Genomic DNA, 23881 nt, shown 5'->3' with positions numbered 1-23881 from the left:
TTCCTGAAGAGAGATGCATTCCTGATGGTCTTGAAGAGGCAAAAAGCCATGTTATGAAATGCTTATGAAGAAGCATGGGCTCCAAGAGCTAATGGGCTCAGTCCTACAATCACAAGTAACTGAAATCTGCCACCAATTTTACAATAACCTTGTACTCCAGATGAGCAAGCCGCCTGGCTGACACCTTGACTGAAGTCTTGTGAGACCCAGCTCAGCTATGCTTGGACTCCTGCCCCATGGAAACTTTGGGATAACAAATGTATATTGTTTTAAGCTGCAGAGTTTGTGGTAATTTGTTATGTAGCATTAGAAAACAAATACACTATTTGTGTTGAATTCTAGTGAACTAACTGAAAAAGTTTCCTAGAAGAAATGTGGGAGATTTCCTTATTTTTCTATGGCCCACATTAAATTTGGAGTCATCCTGTCTTTAAAAGTTGGATTTCAGCTGTGTATCCTTCTTGCCCAGGAGTCCTTTACAACCTTTGGACCTCTTTCCAGATTCTTCTATGGTTCTTATCTATTCAAGTTTTCATCTTCTTCTTGGGGTTTATTTTGACAATTTCTGTTTTGTTAGGATATCACCCAATTCTGGTAGGGTTTCAATTTATTTCTTGCTACAAAATTGTATACATTATTTCATGTATATTTTTTTATTGCTTCTGATGCTGTGATTGTCTTCTTTTGCTCTTTTTCTTAATCAGGTTTACCAGCTGTTTTCACTAGTCTTTTAAAAAAATATGCAGCATTTTGGGGGTGGGCAATTTGTTTATTCTATCATTTTCCTATATAATTGATTTCAGTTCTTACCTTTTAAATTTTTTATCTTCCTAGTTTCCTGGTTAAATTTGTTAGTTTTTTAATAACATCACTTTGATAAGAAGTTAATTTTTTTTAATTTAATTTCTATTTTTGGCTGTTCTGGGTCTTTGTTACTTTTGTGTGGGCTTTCTCTAACTGTGGCAAGTGGGGGCCACTCTTCATTGCGGTGCTCGGGGGGTTCTCCTTGTGGTGGCATCTCTTATTGTGGAGCAATTTGGATATAAACCCTGTATATATAATCTCTCCTGTAAATATTTCAGTATATATTCTAAAAGATAAGGATCTAACAAAATAACAACGTCCGTATCATACTTAAAATGTATAATTCTTTAATGTCATCATCATTGTTCAAAAGGGTCTACTCTAGTCGAGTTGGGGGACAAGGACAGAGTCAAGTTCAAGCTGCCATCCTCCCAGAGTCCTCCCTGCTGTAAGGGCATGGCTTTCCAATTGACTATGAATTCACAGTAAGAAACACGTTTGACATTGCATTCCAGTGCACAGATATTGACATGTATAACTGAAACAAACATTTCACAAAACAATACTTAGAGTTACCATACTGGCTGTCTGCTCTCTCCCTTCCCTTTTCCTCTCTCTCCCCGTCCTCCCTCCGTCCTCTCTCTCTCCCTCTCTCCCTCAACTACTAAATGTTGGCTGCAACCTACTAAGCTGATTTCACATTACACTATAGCTCTGTTATCTGTGCTTCAAAGAGCAGTGCTATAAAGCAAACATCTAAGTATTAAATTAACTGAAAAGGGGTACCTCCTTGGCAGTCCAATGGTTAAAACTCTGTGATTCTATGGCAGGTGGCATGGGATTGATCCCTGATCAGGGAACTAACATCCCACATGCTTCGTGGTGTGGCCAAAGAAAAATAATAAAATAGTTAAAAAATTACCTGAAAAGGTTTGGGATGAGTTTCAGATACCTCTTCTGAAAGGCGGGGCAGAGAACTAGCATTTTATCTGCCCCGTGCCTGCTGTCACTGTCAAACCACTACATGTTCATTCACACCTGAATCTCTCGCTTATCTGTACTGCTTGCAATTCTTATTTTGCTAGACCGTTAAAGCAACCTGTACTTAACTGTAAGTACACGGAAACTGTATATGTATAAAGAGTCAGCACAAAATATCTGAGATCCCACTGCCATTTTCTTCTGTTAGGAAGTATACCCGTCTCCCTGACCATTTTTGCTTGGGATTTCAATATCTCCTTTGAACAATAGTCAAGCACACTTGTTATCTATACGCTTAGCAAAAATGTGAACCATTGCCCATTTTCCTGAGTTACTAAAGACTGAGAATTTGATCAAGAAGTAGAAACAATTCCAAAGGTCAAAACAATAGCATTTATCTTTTTATCAGAAGATAAATTTATCAGAAGATAAATTCTGCTTATAGCAGCCTTCTCTTTAGAAACTGTAACTATAACCTTGAGGTTCACGTGAAGCAAATAAGCAGCTAGCAAACCAAATTTTGTGAAAAAATGAACCCCCTTCAACATTAGCAAGCACAATTAAGACCTTGCCACATCCATCTTTAGTGATGATACTCTATTTAGCACATATTTAATACACTTCAGTAAGCCAGTTCCTAGATTTTTGACCTTCAAAGAACTGAGAGACACTCATTTTGTGTAACTTAAAAGAGCTTTATTCAGTACATAATCTTCATACAGTTCAGTACAACAAATTATAAAAGCTCTTTGTAAGATTTTACCCATAGGATATTAAGTACAGAAAATGAATTGCCACAAGACAGTAAGTCACTCTCTTTTTCAAAGCTTCTTCCCATGAACAAACAAGCACTCTCTTTTATGCCAAAAGGTTGTTGTATATAAAGCATTTGGGAGCATACTGGCCAAGTTATATAATCTGAGAACATTTTGTCTTCCTATTAATTCCAAGGTTTAAATGAAAATTTAAAAATGGAATATTTCTGTGTTACTTTAGGTAAGTTTTGGCCAAAGATGAGCTAAAATTGTTACAAGGTCCATGTGGAATCAGAATAAACATTTTTAGTTACTTTTAAAGATGCAGGCCAGATGAAACATTGGTCTGCAGTATCTACATATGCCCTTGCCATCACCAGCACCAACCCAACACATACAAAGACACACACACTCACATAAATACATTTATCTAGTTGATCTCAGTGAGGTCAAGAAAATCACCTTTAAGTGGACAACAAATGACCTAGATAACACCTAATTACGGTCCTGGCTAATATATCTGAAATGAATTCCTACTTCTAAGTCTGTAATAAAGTGACTGGAACCTTTCAACTCTAGTAGATCAGTCACTGTGATCAGCATCAGCAGCTAGTCATTTAATGAAGTTAAGTGGGTCAAAGCGGGGAATCCTAACTTCACATGTATAATTTGTCCATCCATTAGCTCATCTTTTGATGTAAAGCTGAAACCTTTCCTTTGCATGAGGGTCCAATGACTGTGGTTTTATTCTTGAATAAATCATACCAATGACATCCTTTGAGTACATTTTAATATCTTCTGATTAGTCTAGATTTTTTTTAAAGGTGAAATGAGGACTAAAATAAACAAACCTGTGACACAATCTAAGCTCATAAATTTTCTTGAATTTTAAGTTCTCCCAATATTTTATAATTTTCCCAAACACAATTAATTTAAAAGCAGTTTTTACTAGTGGCAGCGTTTATCAAATAGGACCAAAGCATTTTAGCTAATTTTCACAGAAATAATCCTTTTGTTTTAGATCGAAATGTCCTGGGTTTATGTTGAATCGTGTCTTTGCAATAGGAAGTAGAGCATGCACGGACAAGCAGAGAACTCCAAGGAGGGCGCTGAGGCCTGTGAGAACAGGGCAGCGGGGAGCAGTCCCCACTGGTGCTGGGTGGCAGTCAGCTTACATGACGATGGAACTATCAAGGGATCTGGTGAGTTGTGTACGTAAAGGATAATTAAGAGCACTTACTGTACTTAGAGTTTCTTTTGAATGCTAACTCTGAAGCAAAATCAAGTGGTATTTCTATGCATAAAACACAGCCATAATTTGAGGTCATTATCAAATATTAGCAGAGCCACTGAGATCCGGGTGGAAGGGACCTTGGGCTACAGGTCACTTGCTCTGGCTCGGCAGAGAGCCAGGAGTCAGCCGCTTTTCTTCTCTTTCCTCCTGTGTACTCCAAGGAGAAGGTCATAAAAGAGAAAACTGAGGCGCACTAAAAATATTTAACATTATTCATTGAGAGATTTGGTCATCAGGAAATAAAAATGTCAACTATACATGGTCACAGTGTTTTGGAAAGAGTATATGTATGGATTCTGTCTTGCAAGATTTTTTGGCACTTTATATTTTTCACTAAAGACTGAACACTAAGTGTTTTGGCAACAGATGGCACCTAGACCATGAAAAAAGATTACTGTGTGCCATCAATGCAGTGATGATAAGCATAAAAATTTAAGTACACGTTTCTAGTATATTGAAACTCTAAATACCCAAATGCGTAGATTATAATAATACATATAGAAATATTTAAAATAAATCAAAATATTTCTGAGAAGGTAATAGGGGGTTTTAAAAACGTAACTAGATAGTTTAACATACTGTACCTTACATGTGCTTGGTTTCAATTAGAGTAAGGCACTCACTGAAGAATGGACTGACCCATGCTGTCAGCTACAACGGCATGCATCATTATAGAATTAAAGTTTTAGTACTGATTAAAACGTTTTATTATTGTATTATCCTAAACTGCAGTGGTCTCCAACCCTATTAAGGGATACAAGATATAATTCAGGAGTTTCAGTTGCATAATTTAATAACCCAGCTACTGTCAATTTTTTATTTAAATAAGTTGTGATAAAAGCCAAGTGTCCTTGAATCCAACATGACAGTGTAAAATTTCTTTCTGAATATTGCTTAATAAGTAGTAGCTGAATATAAAATCATTTGGACATATGATATATCCATCTTCATGCCGACAGTGATTTACTTTAATACAACTGTGAGGAGAAACATTTAAATCATTTCCAACTGGCATGAGAGATGAAAGTTAATTTCATTAGCCATCTTGATTTACTTGAAAACACAATATGCTTTTATCAGCAACTTTTACATGTCCCTATCATTAGAAATTAATTATAAAAGAAATTATCAAAAGACTTTTGAGCAGGTACAAGGTACACATAATCCTCTTCATTGTTGTTTACAAGTAAGCATGACTTAGAGGCACTTGGTTACCTTTGAGTAAGAAAAAGAACAACCTGTCAAGGGCCCTCGCAGTAAGATTGGAGACCACAAATCAAACCTAGTATGAAAATGCTTTCTGCCAAAAATATCATAGTTGTAAGTTAGTTAAGATACAACATTTAAAAAATAGTAAGACTTTGCAAGGTTCTAGGCTGTAAAAAATACAAAGGCTAAAAACAAAGAGTTTACAAAATCTTGCAAACCCAGTAAATTTGAATGAGTAAGAAATAAAGAAAAATTTTCTTACTTACAGGATAGGTTAAATAGTATCAATAGGTTTTAAAATAATGACACTAAACAGTAACAAATTTGACTCAGCTACATAACATTGCTGCTGCTTTAAGGACTTACAATATGGAATTTGTAACCCTTTTCTGTGTCCAGCATTAAAACATGCATGCACATGCTCATGTACACACATACACACACAGACACATACTGCGGAAGTGCTACCCATTACATTTCAGACAGAGCACAACAAAAAATTTAGATATATACGAAGACCTAACATGATCTTTCTTTAAATAGTAAAAGCATGACAAATGGAAAACATTATAAAATTTTTAGGTGAAACAGGACAATAAAGAGCTTTTTAAAAAGTCACCAGTTGGTCTTCACTGGTGAAATAATATTAAAGAACTTAATTATGCATTTCCTCAATTTGATTCAACTATAGCTGTTGTAAGTCAACTAAAAATTAGAAGTATTTCAAATCCTGGACAGGCTCTGGATTTACAACAGGATATGCAACTGTTCCGGGCTCCCTATGTGGCGCTAGTGGTAAGGAACCCACCTGCTGACGCAGGAGACATAAGAGATGTGGGTTTAATCACTGGGTTGAGAAGATCCCCTGGAGGAGGGCATGGCAACCCACTTCAGTATTCTTGCCTGGAGAGTCCCATGGACAGAGGAGCCTGGCGGGCTACAGTCCATGTGGTCGCAGAGAGTCAGACACAACTGAAGTGACTTAGCATGCACACACGCATGCAACTGTTCAAGCTACCTACAAAACACTTACTGTTCTCCCCAACAACAAACTTCTAGATCACTTTTAGAAAGTGGAAGCATTTAGGCTAAAGAACATTCATGAAACAGGACAAAGACTGAAGCTTGTATAAGATACTTTCAAAGATGGTAATGCTTGTGTAAACATTTGTAGACTTAATCATATCACAGCTTTAAGGTTCGGGCTACCTAATTACATATGAAACATCATCTGAGTTTCATTATGATGGAGTTTCACGTATCAAAAATAGAGACTGAACAGAAAGCTCTGTTACTTGTTTGTAGATAGCTTGTAAACGTGGAATGTTTTGTTCTGGAACACTCTAGTGAAGTATGCTGTGTAGGTAGGCAGGTTTTTTTTAATCTCTTCACAGAAGCGAGGGTGGCCTGCAAGTTTCAAATCAGGATCGTTCTCTCCTGGGCCATCCATCATCTACAGCCAAAACAAAACCAAATACAATTTGGAAAAAAAAAATCATATTTACAAGACAAACATAAGTAGCAATAGGGACTGAGTTTCTTTAAGAATGATATGCTAGTGAACTTAAATTGAATGACGTCAATGTGACCTGCTGCTCGGAGATCATCTGGTTCACCCTTCTCCTCTTTGGAAGTGTGACCCAGGACTGAAGAGGCGAGTTCTGTGTCAAACAGTGTTCGCCTTTAATGGTAAAGCTAGAACTAGAACTTGGATCTCCTTGTCCTGATGAACACACTACACTGTTCCTCTCACAAAAATCAAATACAAGAGAAGAATTTCTATGACCAGAGAAAGCTTTTCAACTCACTAGATGGCCTAGTTAGAAAAAGTTATAAAAGTTACCCACGAAGCAAAACTGAAATGCAGGTATTTGGTCTGTACCGTCTCTGAATTCAAGATAGTTACAGACAGTTATTTTCCTTGGGCAAAAATCAAATATTCTTTTTTCTTCCCTCAGCTTTATTGAAGCATAACTGACAAATAAAATTATATATATTTCAGGCATATAATTGATGATTTGTTATACATAAACATGGTGAAATCATGACCACAATCAAGTGGATCAGTACATCTGTGTTGGTCACAGGATATAAGCTTGCCTTTATAAGCTGAGTAAGTTCTGGTGACCTCAATGTCCAGCATGGTGACTAGTGTTAAAACCGTACTCTACACTTGAAATTTGCTAAGGAAGTAGATTGTTAAGTGTTCACAATCTCAAATTCTGTAGTTAAGTTTTTTCTTTTCAGATTTAGGCTAGATTTATCATTCCCCCCGCCCACCCATTTTAGAAATATCTATCAGCTTTTAACACAGCACCAATAATTACAGCAAACACCACTTCTGAAGGGCGAATATCTTCTGTTTGCTCTGAGATCTGGCATAGCTCCAAAAATATTTCCCCTCAGAAGGGAGAAAAGAGAAGTAGCTTGTTTTCCTGCTCTGGAGTGTCGTGGAAGTGTGTCAGAGGACGAAAAGGGACACCCAACGGGAGAGCAGGGAGAGAAGTGAGATTCTATCACGGGCGGGGGGAGGGTGCAGGGTGGCAGCAGTGTGGGGATGGGGCACCGCAGTCATTTTGAACGAGCCAAAATGATGGTTTGGAGCAGCGGTTTTAAAAGATTGAGGTTTTCTTTTTTCACTTCTGAAGCAAAGTCATAAAAAAAAAAAAATTCTACGCAGAGCATGACACAGACCAGCTGAAGACAAAGTTGCTCTATTTGGTGTGAGGCTGGGGACTAGAGCCCCGCTCCCATATCGCCCGCTGCCCAGCTCCCGTGGCAAGTATCTAACATGCCAAGGTAGGCATTCTGCAGGACACAGCAGACAGACACTTGATCTATCATGTAATTCTGCAGACACTCAGTCTAAAGGCTGCTACGTTCCTCAGGACTCACCCTGGACCCTCTCCTCCCCACGAGATGCCCCGTGTGCACTGGCTGGCATGCTTACGTGTCCGTTGGCGACGTCCAGCAGGTCCCGCAGCCGGCAGCCCCGGCGGTGCCTGCGCTCGTAGCAGATGCTGTCTTCCAGGATCACGTAGTCAGTGCCAAAGGACCTCAGCAGGGCATGCACTTCCTCTGGGGCCCTCTTTGCATATATCTGATAAACCTTCAAAAGGAGATAAAAAATGGAATAGGGCAAAGTACCACTTAACCGCTGGGGAAGTTAGTCAAGGACTATCTACCGAGGTAACTTCCCCCAGGGGCGAGTCTAATCACAGCCACCCAGCTCCCTCACCTCTTCCCGTGCGGGTCTTCTCATTCACCCACTGTCCTGGGGTGTGTGGGACATTTCAAAGAAAGAATATTGTTGGCAAGGGGGAGAGTGAGTCATGCTGAATATATCTGGATTTAGACACCAAAGAGGTCTGGATTGAGAATGTATTACCTTGAGTTATGAATATATTCATTAGTAGATGCTGATTCTAAGAATGCGTCACCAAGGTAAAGAATGAGGTGAAGTGAAAGTTGCTCAGTCCTGTCTGACTCTTTGCGACCCCGTGGACTGTAGCCCGCCGGCTCCTCTGTCCATGGAATTCTCCAGGCAAGAATACTGGAGTGGGTTTCCATTCCCTTCTCCAAGGTAAATAATGCGATTTAGTAAATAAGACACGACATCTCCCTTTGAAAAGGGGGCTTTCAGACTAAGAGGAGTGGAGGGGACTTTGGAGGCACAGACATGTGTAAGGAGCCCCAGCTTCTGATGATGGCAGTTGGAGAACAGGGCCCTCACGGGGTCCCTGGACCCGGGCAGGGGCAGCACCCATCTTCTACTGTGCTCTGCTGCACTCAGCCTGACTGGCAAACCCTACACACACACACTCTCTCTCTCCTGGAGGGAGAGCAACGTGCAGTGCTCAGGGGCATTTCAATAGGAGGTGTCCTCCCAGTCACCGCCAGCTTCACACACCTGAAGTCCTGTCTCCTAGGACTTGGCAGGGTGGGCCGGGGGGAGGCTGGATGGGGTGTGCATGGGAGGGGGTGGCAATGAAGAGAGGTGCTGCTTCCTGTGCCGTCCACTGATTTCTCATTTGTCTCTGACTTAAGAGACTGGGTTCTGACAACTTCGGTCAGCATGTCCGGACGGACGCTGAAATGGTCGAGGGTGTCTGTCTGTACTGCTAACACCGTGAGGTTAATCCTACCTACACCGCACAGCCTCAGAGTGAGGCATTTCAGGGATTTGAAGGTCATGACTAAGGAGGGGCACTGGGACCTTCAGGACATCAATTTTTAGGGCATAAAATGGTGCTGAGGCAGGGACTGGATCTCGGAGAGGATGAAATTCAGCACTCCCGTCTCTCGAGTCAAAGCGGTGGCCACCTCCTGGCTGAACGTTGGAGTCTGGTGAGTCAGGTACCTCCCCATCTTCCTCGAGCTAACTTGGGGCCATCTGGAACATTTGGGCCCGTTGGAAAATTCCCATTTTAGCTGGAATCAGACAGTTCTTTTTAAAATGGAGGAGTTAGTAAAAATCATTTGCATTTAGGCTAGTTATTAATAAATCTCATCCCCCCAAACAGACTTTTCAACAGACTTTCAGCCACCAAGATTAAGAAGTGAGTGACAAGAAACACTAAAAAGTCTGGAACGCCTGTTGGTAAGGACTAAGACAGGTACCCTTCTGTAGCACTGACTGGAATGTAAAGTTGGTGTAATTTATACAGACTTAGTAATTTTATCTCAATACAAACGCCCATACCCTGTGACCCAGCAACCTCACTTCTAAGAATCTGATGTACACTTTGTACCTGTGCAGAGTGAGCCCTATACAAGTATGTTATTTGAAACACTGTTCATGGAATTGCAGAAGACAGGCAAACAACCTAAATGGTTAAATAAAATTTGCTATTTCCACATAATGAAATATTAGGCAGCTTTAAAAATGATAAGGAAGCTGTTGATAAACCAATATGGAACAATCTCCAAAATATATTATGTGCCCAAAAAAGGAAGATGTAGTAGGTTAGTTCTTTTGTTTAAAAAAAAAAAAAAAAGGACAGAAAAGAATATGAAGTTACGTGTGTATATAGATACACACACATCTGTACATACATAAAATTCCTGGTAATGTTATTTGCCTCCTGGGAGAGGAACCACTAGTTGGAAGATAGGGTTGGGATGGAGACTTTTTAGTATGTTCTCTTTTGCATGTTCTGAACTTCTTAACTATGTGTTGCCCCCCTACACACACACACATGAAATGGCCCATGAACACTATGACACACACACACACACACACACACAAAATGGCCCATGAACACCACACATACACACACACACGGACACATGAACACCACACACACACACACACACACACACACACACACACAATGGCCCATGAACACCATGATCAGCACGGCTCTCCCGCTTTCCCTCCTCGCTCCAGTTCCAACCTCCGAGGGCTCCGTCCTCAAACACTCTGTCCTGAACATCTCAAGGTGCCCTTCTCCTCGGGTACTCTTCTAACCCGAGAGGAACATATGGCCTAAATGGCACGCCTTGAATGGATGGGGTCACGGTCTAGGCTCCAGAGACGTGAGTCCTGCCAGGCGCTTCAGTTGTGCCTTCCCCTCAGGACCCACAAGACAAGCAGCCGGGGCCCGGCTTCACCAAACACAAGCCAGCGCTCGGCTGCCCCGCGAGGAGCCGGGTGGGGCCCTCACCGCTTTGGTCCGCTCTCTGAGGCTGTTGTCTTCGTAGTGCGGGTGGTTGGTTAGGGTCCGGCCCGTGCACAGCTTGACGCCCGCCAGCAGCTGCATGCTTCCAGCAAACACAGCCTTCCCTGGAGTGTTAGTGCTAAAAGATGTTAAGAGTCGGAATTAACCTCACTGCTATGACCTCCACGAAGACAGTGCCCACACACTCAGGATGACCCGGCTGTGTTAAGAAAGGCTATGTATGAGTCGGGAAAAACAAGAGACTGCTGCGATTCTGATCTGCGCTCAAGCTGTTCTATGAAATTTTTCCTGTCTGATTTTGATAATGACTGGGAAGTTTCTGATTTACTGTTTTGATGGGTTTCCTCTTATAATGAATTGTCTTAGGATGTGGCTAAACCTCCTGAGTCTTCTAGGCTCAAGCCCACAACCCTCTCCTGCTCCTGTTCCAAAGAGACAGCTTCTAACAAGCGGCCTTAGAAGACTGCCAATGCCTTTTGTATTAAACTTAATTAAATGGGCTGCCTAGAGTAAAACAAGTTATAACGCTAGAAACTGCAGCTGGCCACGAGTCGATTCCAAGGGTTTTTGGTTAAAACAAGGAAAAAGGGTCATAGTTACTACTATAAATTACTTTTCAGAAAAAAATAATTGGTTAAAACAAAAGAACACAGGAAAAAGATTCTGAACTAGCAGATATCTTATTACTCGGTATGAAGCTATACAACATTTTTGATGCAGGCAGAAGTATTTTATGTATTCCTCCCCTTTAGTCCTGATTATGAAAGACTACATGCATCTTAAGGAGTACAGGACATTCTGATACTCAATTACGGTCTCACTTTCCAGTTATCACCAAGCTGTGATTCTCCGCCTCCCCATAGGGTGTCGGGACAACTGACGGAGGGCCAAGGGAAGACTTCCTGATGACTGTGATACTGTGAAAGCATGTTTTCCTTTTCCCCCTGGAAAAAAATAATCTTAGTCGTTGATCAATTCCCTTCCCTTTTTTAAAACCTGGGAGCTGCCTTCAAATCAATGTGGTGTCATTTTATTGTGAAGAACTTAACAGCTACTCTATGGACTTTCCTTAATGCAGAATTTCTGGTAAAGGTCCACTTGAATAGTGCAAGATACACTCACCCTTCTTGTGTTAAAAACAAGGAGTTGATGGCTGCTAGGGTGAGGTAAAATGGACATAGTCTTTTTGAGACGGAGTCTAACTGAAATCATTAAAACTCAACATACGTTGCAGAAAAAGCCAGAGCATACCATTCTCAATGTTTTGGACATCAGGGCATGAAACTTGCTCTAATGTTCATTCTAAGAGAAGCCTCATCATATTCATATATTCCATGAGGATGTTCTACTTATTACATTTTTATGCTAAGACTACACCATGAATGCTACCCAACAAAGGCCTTAGGATGTCTACAAGCAAGGCATTCTACAGCTCAAGCTGAAACACTGACAAATAATATACTTTACAAAAATGCAGTATTTTCTAACAATGACACTCTCATTCACTTGTATTCCAATAACCTTTCTTAAAGTGATAGAATTACAGTGAGCACCCAGGGAATGACACAGTCTGTACCCTCCCTTATTCCCGTTGGACGCCAGAATGGATTACAAGAGAAAAACTTTTACATGAACCTGGCTGTGCTTCACAGGATATCATCATTCTGACAACCGGATCCAGGAACACAGGCATAAATACATGTCTGCTCTGTCCTCCTGAACCAGCAATTTATAAGAAATTCTTGACATGTGTCCCACATGATCAGGGAAATAGGAGGGTTTAAATGAAAAAGGGTAAAGGTGCATAGAGTTCCTTAGTGAAAGATTATCTAAAAATTCAGCTTAATTCAATGACTATTTACTAAATGCTCAGTCTGTGCTATATATACTGTGCTGCTCTCATTTACAGTGTATCATAATTGCTAAAGAGAATAGATATGAACAAATAAGATGAAAGAACATGTCATCATTTTTCCAAATCTGTCTTCTTTCCTTCTATATACTCTTAACTGGCACAAACCATCCTACTGCAAGAAATTATACAACCAATGCCACAAAAACGCCGTCTTTGGGTCCTCTGAACCAAAGAGATTTAGAATGCAGGGGGAAGATGCGTCTGGTCTCCGTGTTTGGCAAAGCACGAGGTCGAGGTGAGAACTAACAGAGACAGAACCATCCTGGTCTGTATAGTCTTACTCAAACACAGCAGCTGAGCTGACAGTCTCCACTCAAATCTTTAGGCTGTCTGAGTATCATCATTTTGAATATGCAACAGGATTCAACATCAGAGGGATGCTCAGAGCTGTTTGTAATGTTGGCCAAGATAGCTGACTGGCCTGTTATCTGTTCATGGCTAACGAACAAGGCTTCTTTCCCCTTCCTGGGCTACCATCATAATACTTTGATGAGTTATACAGTTCACAAAGGTTTAAAACGTCAAAAATTGTAAACTGCTCGCTGGCGAGTTACAAGGTTCTACTTGCTTCTGCCAAAAGTTATTACTGAGAACCTACTATGTGCTGGGCTGGTATGATACCCTGTCTTCAAGAAGCTTACTGGTTGGCAGACTCAGCTCCCACCACAGGCAAACACTTCAGAACAACCCATGACTAGTCCGCCACATATTGACGACTGTCTTTTGTGGGCCTGCAGCTGTGCTGGAAATGGATCGTGGCAGGATCGTGGCAAACACGCCTCTCCCCTCTGAGAGCACCTGCTGTCCCTGCCGCCCCACTGGCTACGGTCCCCACGGCAATAGCAGCCTCACCAGGAGAGCAGGTCATGTCACATGACCGCTTAGAGGTGAGGAAAAGTGGAATGAAGCTCATTTGATTGTGACAAGATTTCAATGTTTGGCCTCATTAGTAAAAGAGTCAGAGAGTTTAAAAGAAATGTAATCCGTCTCAACTGCAGGTGCTACAATCCTCTGGATTCTTAAGAGTCTTTCACTAAAGGTTCTTGGTTTCATTTTCAGCAAAATACAAGTACCCTAATGCCTATGAAATAGATTTAGATATAATAATTTCTTTGAAAACGACTGACTTCCAAGCATACTAAAGATGCTGTTTATTCACGGGATTGTTTGACTTGGTTTTATGTGCTAGCCCTGTGGTAAATCTGGGACATTTAACTGCTCCCTTAAATATTTAATTTTACCCATAAAGCAAATGCAAAAGTAAAACAAGCAAAGTGAAACAAAATGGAAAAAAAAATCACACGTTTTTCTAAACTTTAAAAACCTAAGTTCGCAGTATTTTATGTTTCCTGTGGTAAGCTCGGTGGGCAAAGGGAGCTGGGGTTCTTTGTCTTGACTTAAAATATGCAGCATGACAGATGGAACGATGGGTATGCTTCCTTCACGGACACTTCTGCTGACACAGTCTGCGGTCTGTGTCCAAAATAGCTAATGTGCTTTTAACCATTGAATGACACTTCTCTATTATAGAAAAACAAAGCAATTTTTACCAATGTTTGAACAAATGATGTATAAAATGAAAGAATAATTTGTTTTTATAGCTCTCTGCCAAGCTCCATAGCAGGCTGCCCAACCTGCAAACAATTTATTCTGTAAGAAATGTCACTAAATAATGACAAGGACTCACAGGTCAAATGGATTTACATTATATAATTTAAATGTCATTCCAGGAAGACCTGATGGCATTTTTGAACAAATAATCTCATTTATTTTTGAAGCTCTAAGCTTCAACAAGTTAATTACTGTTGAACTAATGAGTAAACTGAGCATTATAATATAACGTGTGAACATTTGCTTTATCTACACTTCAAAAATTTATAGAATTATGCAAATGCCACAAAATGATTCATTAAATATAAAAGAGGCTCATTGGCATTTAAGGTCTGAACTTAACCTACATCATATTTAAAATATACTGTAATTCTTTCTGCTTTGATTAAATGTGAGGGAAGTCTGGTCCATTTTTTCAGGCCCATTGAGAAAATATTGCATATGCAGGCTTCATCACTGGAAAGAAACTATTTCTAGTGAAAATCTCCCATAGCCAAGTAGGTAAAATGTCACACCTCAAAACAGTCAGTCTATCTGAATTGCACAATGTCCAAGAAATGTTTCAGGGGCCAAAAATGAAACACTCTAAGGATGCAGAGGAACAAGGTATGAACTACCAATTGCTGTGACATTTGGCCTTGAAGTAAATGTGCTTCCTAGTCACACATAAAACCTATGAAAGTTCCACAGGGTTCTGCTGAAAGAGAAACCAGAAAGTAAAGCAAAAAAGGCAGGTTTTTAATCTTCATATTCAGGAAAAACATCATTAGCAAAAAGGGGTTAATGTGAACACGTACACTTAAATTTACTGGAAAATAGGGCATGCTGCACCTCAGTATAACATGAAAGGCAGGCATCCAGGCCCGTGAACACACAGCTGGGGCTGTGGAAGGCATGGGGGGATGACGTCCTAGTTCTCACAGGGAAGACGCTGGGGGCCTGACTGCAACAAAGGGTCCTCACTGATTAAAGAAGAATTTAATCTTCAGGCATCAAGCCCTAGCATCAAGTACATGACAGACTGGGAGATGGTGGTAGCTTCTTCTGAACACTTTGCACAAGAGTTGCCCCATGCTGAAATAGAGAGTCATTTGTCTTCCTGAGTTTCTTCAGGTCACTGTTTCTTGTTCTGACTCATTCTAGGGGCCGGGCAGCCATCTGGCAAGGGAAGCTGTGCCCTGACCCCAAAAGATGCTGTCATGCCCGCCCTGACAAAGGACAGATGTGAGCATATCACTCTGGCTACCTGAGAGGAGCAGCAGACGGGACGGAGAGGAGGCGTCTCTCAGCAGCAGTGCTGGGTGGGACCAGAGGCCCAGCTGCTGCCTTCAGACAATTCCAAACAGGCTTTCAGATACACTCCATGAATCCTTAGCCCACAGCATCTCCTCCAGCTCAGCTCAGACCTACTAATGTCACCAACACTGTGTGATTAGTCAAGGTAGCAGAGTCAAAGGAGAAGGGCATAGTTTATGTTTAAAAACAGAAGAAGTCAGGACAGGTTAGACGAATAGTGAAGTGCATCTGCTTGTGTTTGGAAATGAAGCCTCGACCAGAGCTGATTTAAATGTTGATTTAAACAAATGCATTTTGTGTCTAAACAGACCCTATTTTGACATACATTCATCATCACTTAAGCTTATTTCACAAACATGCCTAGCAGCTATTTTTGCAAAAACAATAATTTAGATTTGAAGACTTTGAAGGGAAAACAGGCAAGATTAGATCACAATGGAACCATTTTTGGGGGAACAATACAAATCCTTCAGTTGCTGAGATTTTTAAAAAGTGAAAAGAATAAGTCTACATACAGGGAGAAGAACTGTTAATAGAAGGAGAATGTAAGAACAAAGCCCACTTTCCCAAAAGCAGACTAAAAGATTATCTTCTTTACACATGGAATAAACTCTCATCCATAATTTTTCAGAACCACAAATGTTATTTTAAATAACCTCTGTGAGCGAAAGCATGAAAATAAAATGTACAATAAAGTACATTAAATGCACATAACTTGGCTGTCTGACACAGCCAAAGGTAACTCCACTAGGATAAAATCTTACACTACAATTAATTCCTAAAAGATTGGGAAGTGGAGCTGGGATGTTTATAATGCCAATCCAAGTAGATCCAGAAGGTATGCCACCTTTGGGACTCTATCAGAGTGGGCACCCTACACCACTCCTACCTATGGTGCAATTTGAAAAACAGAAAACATCAGCCTCACCTTCAGATGCGCGTGTCATAAATTTCCAGTTGACTGTAGCTAATACAAAAGTAATTAGCTTTTCTTTATAGGAATAAGCCTTTTTTCTCTTATACAATAAATACTGAAGGAATTATTTACTTTATAATTGTCTGCCATGATTTAAAGTTAAATAAATAAATAAAGATAAAGCACTGCTTCATACTCTCAGCACTGGAAATATATGAAAAATTATACTCATTGCATCTAGTCAAATCCAGTCCAACATTGGGACCAAAGCCACATATATATTTTAGATACAAATCTCTATAAAACCCATGTATTGTACTCAAGAGGCCCAAGCTATCAAACATTTACCATCGCTTAATACACAAGCAGTGCTAAACTATACTGGTTAGTAAACATCAGTCATGAGCAAGTGCCAATATGGCTACTAAAATTCTAAGTGATGGAGACAATACAGCCAATGCTTTCAGAATATGCCACATAAGATTTGCAACATCTATTTATGTGTAAATAATGACACTGCTGCTTTTTGGCTATAAAATAGGGAAATACAGCATTACAGGGCACAGGAATGCTGCTTGGAGTAAAAGAGTTAATTTTTGCTGGTGGGAGGTGGGTTTCATTAACGAAACTTTGAAAAACATGAATCTCATTCTGCTGCGGAATGCTGAGGTGAAGCAACCGTGCAGGCAAAAATAAAAACCAATATAACACGAAAGCATTATGATGTTCGCGGAAGGAAAAGCTCTAGCTTTTGTATTTTAAATTTTCTCTAGGCCTAATCTTGGGCAATATGATCAGTTAAAATGAAGTCTGCACTGAGCTAACATGACTCTAATTAACTGTAGTTTACTGTATAATTTTTAGATGATTAACAAGGAAAGAATACTTTATGTGTCAGTATTAATAGAAAATTTGAAATGCTATTAAAGTGAAGGAAATGCTAAAGATAAAACCGGCAGAGAACATACAACTTTATTTCCACTGCTGCCGCTGATCTGAAACACATCCTCCGATTCTGTTTCCCTCTCTATACCGGTACTTCCCCTTCTTCACAGGACTGTGGTTAGAGAGGACATTTCTTGAATGGAAAGAAATTATTTTCAAGTATAGAATTTTAAAGAAAAAATTTGAGAATGAATGTGTCTTCATAATTAGATTCAGAAAGAAAAAACCCCAAAAAACCAAAAACCAAATGAGGCCTACAGTGACTCTTAAAAAAGGCACTTTAATTTTTAAAGGTTAAAAAAAAAAAATCCTCTTACTTAATCCAGTTCATCAGCTCCACTGTATCTGGATCATAGAATTCTCTCAACTCGGAGAGTTCATCCATCATTCCTGGCCAGAACTGAAATTAAAAACAAAACTAAACAAAAACAAAATCCACCCCCAGACCCACAACTATCACTAAAATTAAAGTGAAAAAGGAGAAACTGCACATAACTTGTGAACTACGTAAACTCAGTAACTGGAATAGTAGAACTCCTTCACCTCTGAGGTCAACCCTTCTAAGTGTAAAGTGAGATAAAGTCTGAGAAAAGTTCTCCAAATCATTTTGAGCTGCAGCTAATTAGAAGTACTGGTGTTGCCAACTTTAAAAACTGAGCTTTTATTTTACACTAACAAAAATGCTGTTGTATGTGTGTTAATATCTAGTAAAACATTAATTTGGATATGATAGGAGTGGCAACCATGAGAAAGTTCACAAGATATGAGAAAAATGTGACTGACTAACTTCATGTATTTATCTTTAAATGCAGAATGTACCCTTTGGAATATAGGATCTCATTTTATCCTCACAATTCCTCGGGGAGAAAGATGATGCAGAAGGCATTATAACCATGAATATCTGTTCTTCATTTTTCTAGTTTAGACACCTCGGCTCAGAGAGATAGATAACCTGACTTGCTCAGATCAGACTGGCAGAGTCACAACTAGAAACTTTTCATTGTGTGCTATGGTGAGTATATTGTTTGTACTAGAAATCTGGACAAATGGTTTGATGAATATTAATATAATTACAGGGACAAAGGGAGAGAAGAATATTTGAAAGAAGGGTGGTCCAGGAAAACCTGGTACATCTGAGTATTATCTTTATGCCTCTGGTGCCTCCTACTCAACATGAGTTACTTAAGCTATGAAAATATAATTCAAAACTACACGCTGAATCCACTGCTTTCGTATTGTAAGTTATGTTTAATTCAACAATCAATTAAATGTTCATTGTTTTATGAAATGGCAGTTACCTAAAAAGACTTAATCATCTAAATACATGCTAGGGTGAACTACAGAACTCATGACCTATATTGAAACAGAAGTCCAATAATAATGTATCTATACTTCGTTCATGTTGTAAATAGAAATTTTCTATTTAAGAACCATTAACTAGAACCAAAGTGGCACCTGACTGGTCTGTGGCTGTTTTTTTAATCCCCATCACTTTCTTATCTTCTTATCATCTCATCTGTGGCCATTTTTACTGTTCATTCATATCTGGTCTCCTGGGTGGGTAAATCAGGAAAATTGTTGGTGATGGAAAATCAGGTGTCTGCACTACTAATCCTAGGTTTCAGAAGAGATGTAATAAAAATTACTGATTAAATGATAACATTTGTAAGACTTCAATTACCCATTGACCCTATTAATTTTGATAATAGAATACCAACTTTTAAATGATATTTTAATTATTTTGGTATAAAACATTTTGAAACCTCTGAATTCAATAATTATCAGATATTTTTCTAGTTTGAAAGTGGCTGTTGTTAATTCTGAAAATGTTACAATCTAATAACACAGTCTTATGGTAAACTTCTTAAACAATGTGTGAAAAAATGCCGAATTAACTAAACGCTGTTGGCTAAATGATCAGCAGTAGTTTATATGAGACTTCAGATATCCAAGTAAGTGAATTAACATGAGGGCAATGATTTTATTAAACTCTTGATTTTTGAGTGGAGACTAGCACATACTTTTCCCTTTAAAAGAGGATTATCCTAAGCAGACATAGAGCAAAATAGGTATTATTAACAAGAAAATTTGAAATCCTCATTACAAGTGCTATGTAAATAAACTTAAATCAGACTTGAAATATTAGTTCCTATTTCTTACAGATAAATCTGTTCAACAGTTGGAAAACATTCAGTTTCAGGGTAACTGCTAATATACTTAAAATCTTTATTGTCTTTGTGATTTTGTATTTTACAAGTTCTGAGAAGCTGAAATATGTAAATTAAACTATTTTATACAGCGAAAGCTGGATGCATCAGGATTTCTCCTGAAGTCCAATACTGAGCGAGGCCTGGCCACCTGTCTTTGGAAGGATTCTTCAGAATTACTACTATCGGTCATGTGTGTGTGTGTGTGTGTGTGTGTATGTGTGTGCGCATGCTCACACATACACACACACAAACACATTCAGTCATGTCCGACTCTTTGCAACCCCTGGACTGTAGCCCACCAGGTTCCTCTGTCGATGGAATTTTCTGGGCAAGAATACTGGAGTGGGTTGCCATTTCCTTCTCCAGGGGGTCTTCCTGACCCAGGGATTGTACCCACGCCTCTTGCGTCTCCTGCATTAGCAGGCGGATTCTTTACCACTGCGCCACCTGGGAAGCCCACGAACTGTCTTACTCAGGATATATCTACAAAGACTTCCTAAGGAAAGGATGGCCTTTTCAGTGCCATCATTGGTTCTTCTCTGGCAATGGGTCTCAAGAGGGGTGGTGTTGGGGGATTCTGCCATACTGTAAAGGGACATTTTGCAGTGTCCACAAGTGTTTTCATTTCTGACAGTCACACCTGGAGGCTGGTGCTATTAGCATGTAGTGGGTAGAAGGTAGGGATGCTGCCAAGTGTCCTAGAACGCACAGGACAGCCCTTAAGTCACAGAATTATCTTATCTGGACAAAGTGCCCCCAGTGCTGCCGCGGAGAAGCCCTGTCCTACCGAGGGGGTTCTCAAGTGTGAGGGTGCGACAGTGTCCCCTGGAGGGCTGGTTGCACCCGGCTCCCTGGGCCCCCCTCCCAGAGCTCCTGATGCGGGAGGTCTGGAGCGGGACCCAAACATCCGCAATTCTAACAAGTTCCCAGGTGATGCTGATGCTGCCTGTTTATTTCTTCTATTATGTCCTTCCTCAATTTTGTCCAGAACAAAAGACTTTAGTCCTCAAGTAGCTTTAAAAAAAAAATCAACAAATTTTCAAATAAATATCTGAGACATCAAGGAACTCAGCCCCACACAGAGCAGTGGGAGAAAAGACTGCTGTGGTGTGTGTCTTTAGTGGCGAGTCAAGAATGAAGGTGAGCTGAATCTTTTCTGTGCTCTATGCCTGAGAATCAATGTGTAAAGATAAAGTTACCTCCTTCGTCATCACACTTATACTCTACTTAATCCTTAGTTGTTGCTTTCCAGATGTTTTTAAGAAGTTTCATTTACTTACAGTAGAGCAATAAAATTCCCAGAGGCAAGGTGGCAGAAATGATCTATTTCTATGTTTGCCAGTATCTGGGAATTGGCACAGTGGTCTGCCTATAATAGCAAATGTTTTGGTAGACAAGAACATGGTACAACATAATTTTTTGAAATATTTACAACAGAACTGTCCAATACAGTGATTATCAGACACTTTTTCTTAGCCTAAAACCTTTGCTTCAAATAAAATCTAACATGAAAATACAAGCAAATAAACCCAGAAGCTGAGCTGCCAAAGCTGATCTTTTCTGTGGGAGAGTCCCCCCGCCTCCCGCCACCTCCTTTAGCTATCCTCCGAAATCAGAAGCTATACACAGGAGACTTTGAGATCTACTGTTCTAACTTAAGTCTGAAGAAAAAAAACCTAAAGTTAAAAAATATATGTTTTTTTTTCTTTTAAGAGAGGGTAAGAGCTCAATTGGATAAAACCATCCAAGTTCCCTACCCAGGTAACAATTCAAGCCTCTAAATTTCAAAGATGTGAAAACACAGACTCGTGGTCTTTTATGGAGGAGTCTCAGAACTGAAACACAGTTAATGCTGTTTCAGAAATCAGTCAACTGAGAATATGAAGAATTTCTTTACTTCCTGCCGAAACTGAAGGACAGATCACAAAGCTAATCTTAGACTGTATTTATATGTGCTCAGTCCTCTTACACAGATGATTTTAAGAATCTAATAAAGTGTGTAGGTTAAAGTAAGATGCATTTTAAGATCTTACTCTATCAAAAGTAGGTAATGGGGAAAACTAACTTATCTCAAAATAGGTCTGAAAACATCTTTATTTTCAGAGTTTGCATCAGCTGAATAGTAAGTCATAATCAAAAGTAATTAGAATAATTAAACTGTAGTGTTTCTTGCTATAATGTTTTTATCTGTCAAATCCCTTTTTGGGAAGTACATCACTTTTCTTATCAATGTCAATTGCCATAAGAAACTAAGCAGATATGTGTAAGCTCTGCAAACCACTCTACTTGCCAATGACACCAAAGTACACTGAGTCAAAGCAATTATTCTGCTAAATAAAGACAAGAATGAGGACAATCAGTCTTACCTTATAGCACAGATACAGCAGTATTAATATCGGTATTGAATATCGCATTATACATATCTATATAAGAAAGACATTATTTAGATTACAAGTATTTGGAATACTTTTGCTTTATATTTTGCTTTGTAAATACATTATTAAAAAAAATATATATATATATAATCTAACAGGGCATGAATCTCCGATAGGCGAAAAAAACTGAGTCAATCATTTGTAAGGTATTTGTAGCTTCCACCATATTGCCACCTAGTGAATTTATAGGGCAGAACAACCCAGAACTGCACTTACGGGCTATTAATCATTACCATACTCTTATTAGTAATTATGTACATATTATATATTATAGTAATTAACAATAATAATAGTGATAACTTTAGATAATGGGATTACTGGTAATTTTTAATACTCCTTTTTGTGCTTTTCAGTATTTCCAAATTCTGTATAATGAACATATCTAACTATGAAAAAAAATGATTTAGAAAATAAAACTAAAATTAAGCAAAAAATTATTTTAAAATGATTCCTTATAATGCAGGGAACCCAAAGCTGGTCCTCTGTGACAACCTGGAGAGATGGGATGGAGAAGGAGGTGGTGGTGGGGGGGGGTTCAGGAGGGAAGGAGGGGACACATGTATACCTGTGGCCAATTAATGTTGATGTATAGCAGTGGCCATCACAATATTGTAAAGTGATTATCCTCCAATTAAAATAAATAAATAAAAAATCATAATATATCAATTATTTTAGTTTTAAATTTTAGTATCCATTTTATCAAACTGATACCTAGACAACTCTTGGTAAAACAACAGAATTGATCATGAAAGACATACTGAAAGTCGTAAAAATGAAATGGAAAAAGAGATAGCACTGACCCTCTTTGGGTTATAAAGATGGATCAACTTCAGAAGTAACTCCCATATTTCAGGGCTGCATAAGCCAAATGACGCAAATACACACATATGGGATGTCCAGAGGTACTTCATTCTGGAAGAATACAGGCAGGCAAAGGTCAACAGTGCTAACTGTATAGAAACCTGAGACAGCTGTAAAGGCAGCTATATTATTTGTGATCATAGAACTTACTAAAACTATGCAGAAACCGTCTGCCAAGGGGTTAGTTATTAATTCCATTGCCTTTTGAGAACCATCATATAAGTAAAAATAGAGGAATATTTGGTAATTAGAACTAGTTTCAAATGGTATTTTGTACTGGGAGAAGACAATAAATAAGGACATTTTTATGGGAACCATAATTATTAAAGAAGATGATTGTCAGTTTCCAAATTACATTGCTAAACTATGTCAGGTAAAGAGTGGTCATAAAAAAATAAATAGATAAGACAAAAATACCTCATTGTACTCAATGCCAAGAATCCAAACAGAATCGTATGTATTAAATTGTAGGCAGTTTCTGGTTTCAGGCCAATTGTGTACTTTCCCATTTTACACATGGATTGCTGACTGGTAGAATCACTGGATAAAATAGCACATATACAAAATTAGTACTTAATTTTAATTCAGCTAAATCTTTGTTAAAGAAGAAGATATAAGAAAGCTATGCCTTCATATATTTAGAAATGTTTTATTTCCCTAAAATAAAGTGAATCAGCTCTTATCAATTTTGAATTTGTTTATGAGGCTAAAAGTGTCATAATATAAATGTACTAATATTAGAGTACCTAAAATTGAATAAATTTCACTTTAATTTAAGCAAAACCTTAAAGTCCTTCAATCCCTTCGATTATAAGAGACAGCAAAGAAATTTTGGAATCACTGAAACTATAAGAGATCTTCAGATATGTTGTACTCACTCATATTTTTCTAGTTTTTACAAATAGGAAGTAAAAATGTATCTTGGAATTCAGTAGTTTTATGAACCAATGATCACATTCTTAACCTAT

General features: G+C 39.0%; 1 protein-coding gene across 2 annotated transcripts in view; it reads right to left on the bottom strand.

Moving 5' to 3' along the window:
* Window positions 1-2459: 2459 nt before the first annotated feature.
* Window positions 2460-23881, bottom strand: part of DPY19L3 (dpy-19 like C-mannosyltransferase 3) — a 76916-nt gene continuing 55494 nt past the window's right edge. For both annotated transcript variants that reach the window (XM_043899052.1, XM_043899053.1), the window contains exons 13-19: window positions 23331-23453; window positions 22853-22964; window positions 21984-22040; window positions 17725-17807; window positions 10710-10842; window positions 7994-8152; window positions 2460-6496 (exon numbers count right to left, since the gene is read on the bottom strand). In XM_043899052.1, the coding sequence (XP_043754987.1) occupies window positions 6335-6496; window positions 7994-8152; window positions 10710-10842; window positions 17725-17807; window positions 21984-22040; window positions 22853-22964; window positions 23331-23453 (829 nt within the window). In that variant the 3' untranslated portion in view covers window positions 2460-6334. The remainder of the gene's footprint in view (window positions 6497-7993; window positions 8153-10709; window positions 10843-17724; window positions 17808-21983; window positions 22041-22852; window positions 22965-23330; window positions 23454-23881) is intronic.

This window comes from Cervus elaphus, chromosome 4 (assembly GCF_910594005.1).
Source record: "Cervus elaphus chromosome 4, mCerEla1.1, whole genome shotgun sequence".
NCBI lineage: Eukaryota > Metazoa > Chordata > Mammalia > Artiodactyla > Cervidae > Cervus > Cervus elaphus.
Note: the sequence above shows the minus strand (reverse complement) of the source record. Positions and strands in the feature narration are given on the sequence as shown.